Source organism: Carassius auratus, chromosome 14 (genome assembly GCF_003368295.1).
Source record: "Carassius auratus strain Wakin chromosome 14, ASM336829v1, whole genome shotgun sequence".
Lineage (NCBI taxonomy): Eukaryota > Metazoa > Chordata > Actinopteri > Cypriniformes > Cyprinidae > Carassius > Carassius auratus.
In genome coordinates, this window is record NC_039256.1 from 14,301,815 (window position 1) to 14,314,649 (window position 12,835).

General features: G+C 38.2%; 1 protein-coding gene across 2 annotated transcripts in view; it reads left to right on the top strand.

The window, feature by feature from the left end:
* Nucleotides 1–554: 554 nt before the first annotated feature.
* Nucleotides 555–12,835, top strand: part of LOC113113743 (PH and SEC7 domain-containing protein 2-like) — a 33,825-nt gene continuing 21,544 nt past the window's right edge. Inside the window, exons 1-3 of one of the 2 annotated variants that reach the window (XR_003293627.1) lie at nt 555–775; nt 8,027–8,478; nt 9,599–10,318. Coding sequence is in view for 1 of the 2 variants with exons in the window: in XM_026280197.1 (XP_026135982.1) it covers nt 8,111–8,478; nt 9,599–10,318 (1,088 nt within the window). In the remaining variant the exon portion in view is untranslated. The remainder of the gene's footprint in view (nt 776–8,026; nt 8,479–9,598; nt 10,319–12,835) is intronic. The other variant, XM_026280197.1, reaches the window with a different exon arrangement.

Genomic DNA, 12,835 nt, shown 5'->3' on the forward strand with positions numbered 1-12,835 from the left:
TTTTCACCTGTACGAAGAAATTGATAATAAATATAACAAATTTTGATTATTTATATAATTTATCATCATGTTCCATGTAGCGCATATATATATATATATATATATATATATATATATATATATATATATATATATATATATATATATACACACACACACACACACACACACACACACACACACATCTTGAGAGATATTAAAATGTTTACGAATTAAAATGTATTCACACACATATACACACACATATTTTGATTTGTAGACATGTAAAACATGTCAGATCAGCTGCTCATATTCCAATGCCCTAAATTTGGTTGAAATGTAAACCATAATTATTTGAAAATGCCTGTCATGTTGATTCTGAATTGTCACGATGGCTTATATAAGACGAATGAGTCTGAATATTCTCTTAGAACCCCCCAGCGCGCGCGAATTGTGCTTTATGATGTATTATTGATGTGGAAAGACTGTGAGCAACAGTCTGAAGTGCTGCTCGTCCAGCGCGTTCGCGGGGGCACGAGACAGCCGCCGCAGCTCGCGCGCTCACTCACACACACAACCGAGCTCTCGCGCGCAGCCGGTCGGTCTCTCTGTCGCTGTGCACTGTCCACGCGGCGGCGAGAGGAAACGGCAGGTGTCAGACTCGGTTCTGATAAGCCTTTTGCACAGCTTCCTCCTTGAACACAGCAAACCGATCCGCTCGGATGATATAGAGAGACAAGACGCTGCCAAAATCGCTTCATTTTCCGGAGGGATTTGTTTAGCAATTTTTTTGGTGGTGAGTATCTTATATATCATATATATATATATGCAACATCTAGGACGCTTATAACTGGGTTAACGCATGTAATGCATCACAAACTAACTGTAAGCTCACGTCAATGCTTTTGCTCTTTGATGCGCATTTAAATCTTACACGTTAAGTTGAATGCGTTTGCAATGCCGGCAGATATTTTCTCTGGTAGCTATGCATGAAACTGCAACGTGTTCTCAGGATATATATATGTGTGGCCTGGGTGGTTTTAAATGCTAGAGAGAGAGAGACCCCTTCTGTTTTATATGGAGGACGAGGTGCTCTTGAAAAGCTTTTGGGGTCTATTTTGGAAGGAAGAAAGGACCAGCCGAAGCCTTTTGAGAGAGCGCAGTGTCTCCCAGCCATCCTGTTGTCATGGTTACTGCACTGGGAGGCTGGGGATAATATGGCTGCGTTTCAGGCTTTCTGTGTATGTGTGTTTTACTCCACGATGCCTTTAACACAAGGACCCACTGTATGTGTTAGACACAGGCTGTATTTAAGGCAAATCCTGAGATGTGATGCTTTGAACAGCTGCAGAGAGAGTATCTTGCTTTAATCGCAGCCTCATGAATACTCTGTAGTTACAAATGATGATGCATCTTCAATGCATGCAGTTTTATGTCTGACGATGCAACACAATGCAATGGCAATGCTTATTGATCTATTGTTAGCCCAACTATCATAATGAAACAGTGGAGATCTAGGCGTCAGACAACCAGACATCCCAGTGCCAGACGAGACACAAGACGCCCTAAACGATCACTTCTTCTCTCTCTCTACCTGTAAAAAAGGTGTGTGTGTGTAAGCCTGGATGTGTTTAATGAGATTTATATCCCTGGGATGATTTAAGTGAAGACGTTGTAAGTGATACGGTGACATGATACAATAGGACGTCTGACCTTGACAGCAGTGGAAGTGACAGAACGAGGTGATTTAAATCACATTTACGCACGGCTCAGTTGTTCACACTCGTTTATTTGGCGGTGTTCTCCTTCACAGGACCCCTGACGTGTCAGGAAAAAATCCAGTCTGCACTTACACTTGTTATCTTGAAGCCTCTATTTTGATGTCCCGTAACCCGTTACGCACGGAAAGGCAGCATTACGCAGCCGGCTGTATGTGGGTAAGGTAGACAGCATTGATGTATTTAGCGCACTGCAGCTCCCGAGAGAGTTAAATACCGCGTGCTGATCGTTTGTTACGGTCAGTCTTTGTGTGTCTGCGCCGGCGGTGTGCGTGTGCGTGTGCGGCGGTGTCATCTCGCGTCTGAAGAGGGTTAGTGGGTCACGCAGACATCCGGTATCCAGACTGCATTGAGATGGAGAAGGGGATGAAATGTTTGTTTGTGATAAAGTGGCCCTCTTTTGTGTTAATGGTCCCAGACAGGTACTTTGGATGGGTCCGTCTGTAGAGATTATATCTCAATATATTATTTATATTTATATTTAAATCTAAAAAATATATATATATAAAATGTATGCAATTAATATAATACAAATAATATAACTTTAAAAAGCATTTGTAACAAATATATATTTATGTAAATATTAAATATATTTGTATATGTTTGTAACTAATATTCAATTTATCCGTGTGTGTGTGTGTGTGTGTGTGTGTGTATCTATGCATGCAAATAATTTTTAAAACAAAGTCTGCTATGCAAGAGTTTTTGTGAAAGACTGTGGGTTTGTGAAGCTTTTTATTGCACTGTAAAAGTGCTTTGTAAGATCCCTCAAAATGTACCTTATATGGTGACCTGTGAATTACCTGCTTTCTTCAAGTCAAAATGTCATGAAACCATTGGATTACATGAGGCAACACCATTGGCAGTCATTTTTAAGCATCAAAATAGCTGTCTATGGCAATAACTCTCTGTTTTCCTCTCTGCCTTTTTGCACATTTTGTCTGGCCCCTGCTGCGTGGCCAACCCACGGTCCCTGAAGAAATACTGCCTTATTTCAATCCAATCAATAAAGATGTGAGATTAAGCCGAAGCTGTCGGATGGAACTTGCAGAAAAACCAACACACAAAAAATGAACAAATGTCACCTCAAAATATCACAGGACAGCCAAAAGGTGGAGGCAGATCTCTCTGAAAGCATGTTGAAGATTTTTTGGGTGGCAGTGATTGAGTAGAGGATTGTTGAGTTGAAAGATAAGGCCATTCTTTGAGATAATTTTTTGGCGTTTGCGTGATGGTGTGTGTGTGTGTGTGTGTGTGTGTGTTTGTTAAGAATCCAGTAGTCGTATGAGTGCCAGTTTGTGTGGTGTTAAGAGTGAAGGTGATGGACAAGTCCAGGGAAAGTAATTAAACAGAATTGATCACCCTGAAGACCCTACTGTTCTGCTGACAATACTGGAAGTCTCTCAGTCAATCAGTCATGTGCACACACACACACACACACACACACACACACACACAAATGCATCTAAATGAGACTCACTGTAGACTTCTAGTTTTTTATATAAAGCTAATAATTATGACCAATCCAATATGTGTGTTTTTGGAATAAGAGTCATTATTTACTTTATTTATCAATCATTTTGCACTTAAGGGCATCAGTTATGTTAGATATAGTGAACTTGTCCCCCTGCTAGATGGCCTTTACAATATGATGATTTTAGGTTTTAGTATCATATTCAGGGCTCAGCAATAAGTTAATAGAATGGTCTCTTGAACAGAACATTTTTACATTCATTAATCTTTAATATCCATGTAATTGGTTTTCAGCTCTGTATTTGACATGGTGATGCAAATTACGTCGATTTGCATTTGCAAAACAAATGATAGAGATTATAAACACTAGTAGGAATTGACAATAATGTTTCCTGTGGTAAGTTTCATGAATTTATGAATTTTAATATTTTATTTTTTCTAAAGAAAAAAATGAATGCATTTGATATTTTCTTAAAAAGAAACATTAATTAAAAATAGAAATATCTCAAGGAAATACAAAAATACAAAGCTAATAATAATAACAATAATAAAATTGCACATATATTGTTTTAGGGTGTGTGAAAAAATACTGTGTGCACTTAATTGGTTCAGATTAAGATTCAGAATAAAAAGTCTAATAATAATACATACTACCTAATTTTGAAGTTGATCATATTTTTTATGTGTTTGAAACAAGTCTCTTATGCTCAACAAGGCTGCATTCATTTGATCAAAAATTCAGTGAGAAACAGTAATATAGTGGAATATTTACAATTTAAAATAACTGTTTTCTATTTGAATATATTTTTAAACATTTATTTTATTCCTGTAATGCAAAGCTGAATTTTCAGCATCATTACTCCAGTCTCCAGTGTCACATGATCCTTCAGAAATCATTCTGATATGATGATTTGCTGCTCAAGAAATATTTCTTATTAACAATGATTTATTATTTTTTAAATCTTTCTTGTTGATCCATATTATTGTTACGGGCAATACAGACATATCTTGACACATACATACTTATACGTCACACTCATACACTCTCAGTGAGTGATCTGTCATGTCGTTTAATGGGCGTGTGCTGCTGCTGTAGGAATTATGGGTATCTGGCAATTACAGAGCACAGAGGCTCTCAGGAATAGCCAACATGACAACAAGGTACTGCACAGCAGCTGAGCCTGAGTGTGTGTTTGTGTTTGTGTGTGATGGAATCATGCATGTGAGTCTAGATGTGCTTTCCATGTGAAAAGATCATCTGTAGCTGGGATGGACTTTGGGTACTGAGCGCCCATACAGAATGTCAAACATTAACCACGTGTGTTTGAATGAAGAGCCAAGGTCAAAGGTAACTTTCTAAGAGCGTATTTTGCTAAATGTCACATCAAAATGTTCTGTGTGGTGTGAGACAGTGTGTGTTTTTAAAATTCCCTTGTCGCTAGAATTTAGGGGGGAATAGTATGGGTAAATGGCATAATAATGTAGGAAACTACACACAGTTCACACACCATTGACCTAATTCAATCGAAATAATGTGTAACTTTTATGATTAAGATGAGTTGGTGTGTGTTCAGTCAAACAGCACTGAACATGAAGAGATTTGATTTGTTGCCTAATGTAATGGCGGTTTGGGCCATAGAGCTTTAATGTAATGGAAACTTGGGTTATACTGTGGTTGGATTCGATCAGATGTTCAGCATTAGAAAGCTTTAAACAGTGCCATCTGAGGCTGAGCTGCAGAAAAAAAAGCGGTTGAGCTTCACATTTAACTCGGAGGATGTTAAACCGTTTCTCTGCCAGAGAGAGGGATTTTCTGTACATGTGTGCCATTTATATTCCAGCCTGTGTTTGTGTGCCTGTCCATTTGGTTTCATAAACTGGTATTAAACATGTCATGATGTACCACAAGGCATATGTCCTGTTCACTGGGTTTAATGAAGTGCCCGGGAGGAAATGGTCTGAATATGAATTTAAAAGTCACACTTTCGTGTACTTCGTAGTTTAATATGCAGAGACAACTGTACGCTATACTGTTGTTCGAAAATGACTGAGATTTGATTTTCTTTTAAATGAAATATGGTAAGGATGCATTCAATTGATCGGAAGTTACACTAAAAACATGCTACAAAAGATTTTAATGTTTTTGAACTTTCTATTTATTAGAGTATCCGGGATCAATCTCAGTTTCCATGAAAATATTAATCAGCTCAACTGTTTCCAGCATGGTTAATAATAACTATTTCTTGAGCAGCAAATCATCATAGCAGAATGATTTCTGAAGGATCATGTGACACTGAAGACTGGAGTAATGATGCTTGAAAATTCAGCATCGCATCACAGGAATAAATTACATTTGAGAATATATTCAGATAGAAAATAGATATTTTAAACTGTAATAACATTTCAAAATGTTTTTACTGTATTTTTATCAAATAAATTTAGCTTTGGTGAATATATAAGACTTATTTAAAAAGTTTTGATCGACCAAATGGAGGTAGTGTTCTGGAAATCTGTGTGAATTGTTTTTGTCATTATTTTGCTATTTCTTTTGGTGATGCTAGCAGCAGATTTCAGCTTCAAAGTCGATGTGAAATTAAAATAGACCAGCTTTATTTTCTAACAACACATTCCTGATCCTATTACACCAGATTCCTTGGGGCACATTATTCTAAATGAAGATTGTCCAACAACTAAGTTTTTTGTAATCTTTCATTTAAAATGTAGTAACTTTCTTTACACTTGTGAAATAATTTCCTTTTAGGCTGTGCTAGTGTTGGATTGCTCATGAACATTTCATATTTACATCTGTCAAGTGAAAAACGAATGAAAGATTTGGATCAGAAGGCACTGGAAGATCATTTTAGTTTTTAATAATTAGTCTTTGAATGTATCTAATTGGAGTATCTCAAGTAATTTGGATATTAAAAATAAAATATTTGAATTTAACTCTGCTAAAATGAATAAATGACTTGAATAAAGATTAGTCTATTTTGCTGAATGAGATTCAAAGATCCAAGTGAGTAAAATGATCTGGTCTTCCCATTGCTAATGTGGTCTATTGATTAATGTTCGGCAGATGCTATTCTACCCACTTTTCACAATGGAATTAACATCTAATGGATAAAGTGAAGTCTTGTCTATTTGTATTAACTGAATATCCTGTTACACTCGGAAATATGTAACATTATAGAAGTTAAATAGGCTGACGAAAGTTGCTGTAGTGTGGCACTAAACATCTGTCCTGTCCGGTGCAGTTTAGAGAAGATTCCCCAGAGCAGATGTTAGAAATCAGAGCAGCATTTAAAATTAGACTCAGACTGACCCTTAAATTCACCCTCAGCGGACCGTTTTGGTCTGTGTGTTGTATTGTAAGTGTGTGTGGCGCTTGAGGTTTGCTGAGTCAAAGATAATGCATTCTCACCGGCCTGTGTTTCTGGAGGGCTGATAAAACAGAAGGATGATGGCAGATAATGGAGCCTGAATCACTGTTTAAACTGTTTAAAGACCCCTGTGATGAGTCTCTTCTACACTAAACTAAAGGTTCTTTATTGGCATCTATAATTCCTTGAAGAACCTTTAAGATCCATGGAACTTTCTGATTCCACAAAACTCTAAAATAGTTCTTTTATGGCATCACTGTGAAAGCCACCTATAGGAACCTTTATTTTTAAAGGAACACTCCACTTTTTTTTAATAGGCTAATTTTCTAACTCCCCTAGAGTTAAAAAGTTGAGTTTTACCATTTTCGAATCCATTCAGCTGATCTCCGGGTCTGGCGGTAACACTTTTAGCTTAGCTTAGCATAGATCATTGAATCTGATTAGACCTTTAGCATTTCGTTCAATAATGACCAAAGAGTTTCTATATTTTTACTATTTAAAACTTGACTCTTCTGTAGTCACATCGTGTACTAAGACCGACGGAAAATGAAAAGTTGCGATTTTCTAGGCTGATATGGCTAGGAACTATACTATCATTCGGGTGTAATGATCAAGAAACTTTGCTGCCGTGCCATTCAAAAAAAGTGTAGTGTTCCTTTAAGAGGGTTTTAAAAGAGATCCCTGTTTTGTTCTCAGATTTGTCAAGATATCAAAATGTGCAATCAAATGTCCGTCAAAGACTTATTAAATATTTCTCATGAAATTATTCATAGACTAAAATAATTATTTATCCATTTGAATTTTTCATTGTATTTTTCATAACCATGCGTGATGCACTGAATGGAAAATCAGTTTGTTTTCCCATAGCCTTTGATTTAAAGAAAATATTTGATGTTTAATGCACAGGGCTGGGATTTTAAACCAATAAGATTTCACAATGGGTGTGGCTACTAAGGAAGTGACATCACATAAATAAAAGCCAAACTAATGACAGAATGTCCTGTCACTTTATGGCATCAAGTCTGCTTAAAGGACTGTTTTATTTTGTATGGTGAACAGTGATCTTGCTATGCCTGCTTGGTTGTTTACTGGTTTGTTTGTCCAGTTAAATAATTAGTTGTAGGTTATTAAGTGTAGAAGTGTAAGCAGTTAAGAGGGATCTCCTTTCAATTCACATTGATGTCTTTGTTGCTTAGTCATGCCGGAAAACTCCCATAACTTTGAGTTATGAACTATTTAAGCAATATTTCCTCAGGAAACAAACAGGCTTTTATTAATTCTTTGACATGGTGGTTTTTAAAACATGCAATTTTATCCATACTAATGAGAGTGGATTATGAATGGACAGTTTTTCTCAGTAGGTTCTTATCCTTTATCCGAAATCTTATTGCTCTGTGTCACCTTCTTTCTTAATAGGTGTGAACTCTACCCCCCTCCCTTGTTCCTGACCCTGACCTTGTGACCCCAGGCTGCCAGGACACCGTGATTGAGGAGGCCACCATGAGTCAGGAGGGGCAGCATGACCCCCTCCGCACAGACACCCCCCCTCCAGATACACCCCAGGCACCTGAGGGAGAGGAGGAGGCTGATGGCTCTACAGTGAGAGATTTGGAGCCCTGTAATGGGACAAAGACAGAGGAGGAGCAGCAAGGTGAAGCAGAAGACGGAGATACAGAGAATAACAGAAACACACAGGAGGATGAGAAGGTGACATTAGAAGAGGAAGGTAGAAACGGTGAGATTGAGGGCAGCTGCTTGGATCCTGTAACAGAAAACGGTAATAGGGACATCCGTGAAGGTGAAGACACACAGTTGTTGCTGCCTCAGAGCACAGAAAAGGAGTCAACCAAGCCCCTGTGCTCTCTAAGGTTAGTCAAATAAGATATACTGTACATTTACATACACTTTAAAAGTTTGATTTTTGTCAGACTGAAGCAATAACTCTTCGTTTGATCCCTTTTCTTTTCTTTTTTTTTTTCACATTTTCTGAAAGATACTTTTATTTGATCAAAAGTGACAGTAAATACTTTTATAATGTTACAGAAAATCACATAAATGCTGTTATTTTAAATGTTCTGTTCATCAAAGTATACTGAAAAATGTAATAAAAATTAAACAAAAAAATAAGATTTTGTTCAACATCAAAGACTTAAGTAATGATGCTGAACATTTAGCTTTGCCATCAAAGGAATTAAGTACATTTTAAAATACATTAAAATAGAAATCGGTTATCTTAATAATTTATTATATATATAATTTAAACTGAGGAAGCAAACAGGATGAAAAATTGCAGTTTGAATGTAAGAAATACTAATTCAAATGTATTTAAATTAAAATAAAACCTCAGTGTTGATACATTCAGTATGTTTGACACTTTTTTTCTTTATTATTTCTCTGACACATTATGTCAGCTCTAATTTCAGAGAAAGCCAGTTGTAAATTTTGCACTGGTCAAAAGTACTGAACAAATAAAACATGCCTTCCAAATCACACATCCTAATGATCTTCCAAAAAAGGATCAAGCTGTAGTCTGAAAAGACCCCGAAAAGATCATTAAACCCCCTTGAAAGGCTTCCATCTTTTCACTGTGAATTTCACAGTTCCTGGCTTGTCGTGTCTTGCAAAATATTTTTTAAAATGAAACAAAGGTATTACAGAGTTTAGACGTGCAGTTTTCAATGTCAGGCTTCAGAAATGATGTGGCAAGCATGTTACAATGAGGTTGGGGAGATATTTTGAGCACCGTATTTGGCAGGGGACCTGTCCTGAATGATGCTCCTCTCTGCTGGGACTCCTCCACTGCAGTCGTGCTGAAGAACTGTGACAGCAGCCTGACTAAAGATAGGAACACGCACAGCGCATGTCAGCCAGGCTAAGAGCCTTTGTGAATAGTCTAAAGCAAGACCTCTTTAGCCAGTTGTGTCTCTGTGATGTCATTTTTACCAGATAGGTTTGGGAATGCATTAACTGGCATCTTTGTTACCGCAGGTTTGAGAACGGGACTGAAGATGACAGTGAAGGGCAGGAGGATGAGGAGGGAGTCCTAGAAGAGCCTTCAGCACAGGGGAACCTAGACGCCTTCAGCTCCACATTTGAGCTCTCCGTAGAAGAAGCAGATGCTGAGGTAGAGGACGGGGAAGAGAGGGAGAACGGCGGAGAGGAAAGGGTGACCCTAAATCAGGACAGTTTCAGCTCTACATTTGAGAGCATTGTTGAGCAGGTCGCCAAGACCACGGGTGTGGACGAGGAAGAGGACGACGGAGAGGAAGAGTACGACAGAACGAAAGAGAGCCAGGACGGCTTCAGCTCCACGTTTGAACGCATCGTCGAGTCTGAGCTTCTGAGAGGCGGGACTTGTTACAGCAGTCTGGATTCACTGGACGTGTTGTCGCTCACCGATGAGACGGACAGCTGCGTCAGCTTCGAGGCGCCGCTCACTCCTCTCATCCAGCAGAGGGCCCTAATTGGCCCTGAACCTCCAGAGCTGGAGCTGGAGACCGTGCAGGAAGGGGCTGAGGGCGAGGCCGAGCTGGGGACAGAGGCGGCAAGGGATGAAGCCAGCTCTGCAAGTCCACTGCGGACCACTATTCCGGGAAGCAGGTCGGAAAATGTCTTGAGCCAGCCGGCACAGTGGAGCATCCCTAATGGATTCCACATTGAGCTGCCTGGGAATGGAGAGAGTGGAGGAACGATGCCAAACTCATTCAGGTAGGGATGCAACTAAATCACCTTCTTGTTCTGCCCAGTAGATGGCATGCAGCACAAGTTATTAACATGGTCTCAAACTAGTGAGCAACAAGTTTCATGCTTCGTGCTTTTATCCCAGCACAGACAATGACTCATCTGGAATGGAGTCAAGATTCAATCCACAGTCAGCGACTATTTGCTATTTGTTACTCTGATCCTAACTGCATAGAAATGAGCAACCTTGGTTCATTGGAAAAACACATTTTTACAAAAATGTACCAACACATACAAATCCAAATAAAATTAACTGTAGTAGTAGTAGTAGTAGTAGTAGCTTTTCACACAAATTGTGGAAAAAGAGGCAGATTATTGATTAATAAAGAGTTATTTTAATATACTGTCCTGCACAATACTATGTTATGACCTCAGAACACGTGCACTATAGTTCATTATTTTTAAATTAATACATTATGGCTGTTGCCTCACATAACTATGTCAAAATGTATGGCTTTTTTAATGTAGTAAACTTGCTTGGAAGCTCACCTGGTACTCACTTGGTTGCTTCAATATATGTGTTTTCAAACAATAGAGCACTGACCCGATAGAGCCACTGACCGGAACTTTCATTTCCGAATTTTCACACGATACAATCAACAACAAACATAGCCAGAATTCATAAAATGGAAAGTGCTTTTAGCGCCACTTACTGGACATTTCCCTTTAAAATTGTGCGAAATGTGCAAGAAGCATCGTAATATCATTTTGCAGAAATGTCTCGATGTGCACGTTTTCTAATGAGCCTGGGTTGAAAATGAGAGTCTATCATGTCTTCTTTGAATAGAGTATCACACTGAAACCTAGCCGACTGGAAACTTTTTTTATATTGCACGGATCTGAGCCAGTATCCTAGAGAAAAGATTTCCACCTCTGGGAGCCAATAAAGGAGCGGTCTTATATTGCTGCCATCTTTCTCCCTCTTTCTCTGCACCCATCTGGACTGGACGCAGCAGCAGATGTTGTCGTTTTTTTCCTCCCCAGTTTTAAATGACTAGCAGCTTCCTGCCCCCTAGTCTGCCTGAATGAGGCATTGTTTTTAGGGAGTGACATCATCGCCTTTGGCTTTCCTCTTTCACGACGGGAGCCTTGCTCTAGATTTCAGTCACACTGTGCTTTATCCAAGTGCTGCTTTTCTATGCCTCCATTAGCATCCTTCTGTATTAATGCAGTTAGTTTTTAGTGACTGACAGATTCAAGGCAACATTTGGTCATGTCCAGTTGACCTAAATATTGCACCCTATTCATTAAAACTAGCCTTTTAGCATTAGAGGCTAAATTTATTAGCCTGTGGTGTACCAAAAGATGGTAACGCTACACTTGCTGCATGTGTTTTTCATTAGCAGTTCTTTGGAGATGCATGGTGGTTGAATGTGGTTCATAAACTCATCACAAGAGAACAAAATGAGTGCTGCACAGTGTCTACAACCGCTAACAGAAGGAAAAGAGCATATGCTGGTAATTATCAAATCCTCAGAGCCTCACAAGCATCATGATTGCTAGGGAGTTACTTAAAACACAAGTCTATTTACATGAGTTGTGCTGCATTCAGAAGTGCATTGAAAATGCATTTAACATTTCAGTTCAGTTTCTGAATTTAAATTGAAGTATCAAACAGGACGCAGCATTTCAAATTTTAGTTCAAATGATTTGAAATTCAAAAACTCATATGACACATATAATCCATATAATGTTTTTTAACTACAAAAGCAAACATTGTGAATGTTGCCTGGACAAAAAACCCTAAAAGGTTCATATATAATAAGTAAAGATTTTTATTTTATTTTTATTTATAGATTCATATAAACATGAGTAAACATAAAAAAAGCATTTGAAACAGGAAGTTGGTTTGGACATCCTTCTTTAAATAGACAACAGCCTTTAGCTTACGTTGCACCTATAAACCTTGGTTTGCTGATTGCTGTTACTAGTTAAATGTAAAGGATGTTTGCATTCAAAAGGGCAAACATTTTTTATTGGACAAAAAAAAAAAAAATACTAGCATTTCAAGGCCTCACTACACCATAACCACCTTTATTCACATTCACATTTTCTTGAATTATTATATTTAGTCAGTCCTAATCCTGAATACAGCCTATCGTTGACTAAAGGCCACAAAACTTTGATTTTGACTTGGATTTAAAATATTTTCATATTAGATTAGTGTTTAATGAAAATCCCTATTCACCCCCAAAACTAGGATATACTGTAGCTGTGCATTGGAGAGGAAATGCAAGCGAATCTCAAACCTTTCATCAAAAAACCCCTCAGTTGTTCAAAGCATTCTTTGCTGTGCATGAGTGAGTGAGCGAGTGAATGCATGCTTTTATGTACGATAGCAATGATTTTCTATTAGAAATTCACACTGGTGAAATAAAACACTCTCTCCTGCCATCTCAAGAGCAATCTGTTCATTTCCAGAAGGTCCATGCTTCATTACCTCTCCACCGAGACTGACCTGAGTTTAGACACGATTAAGTGATT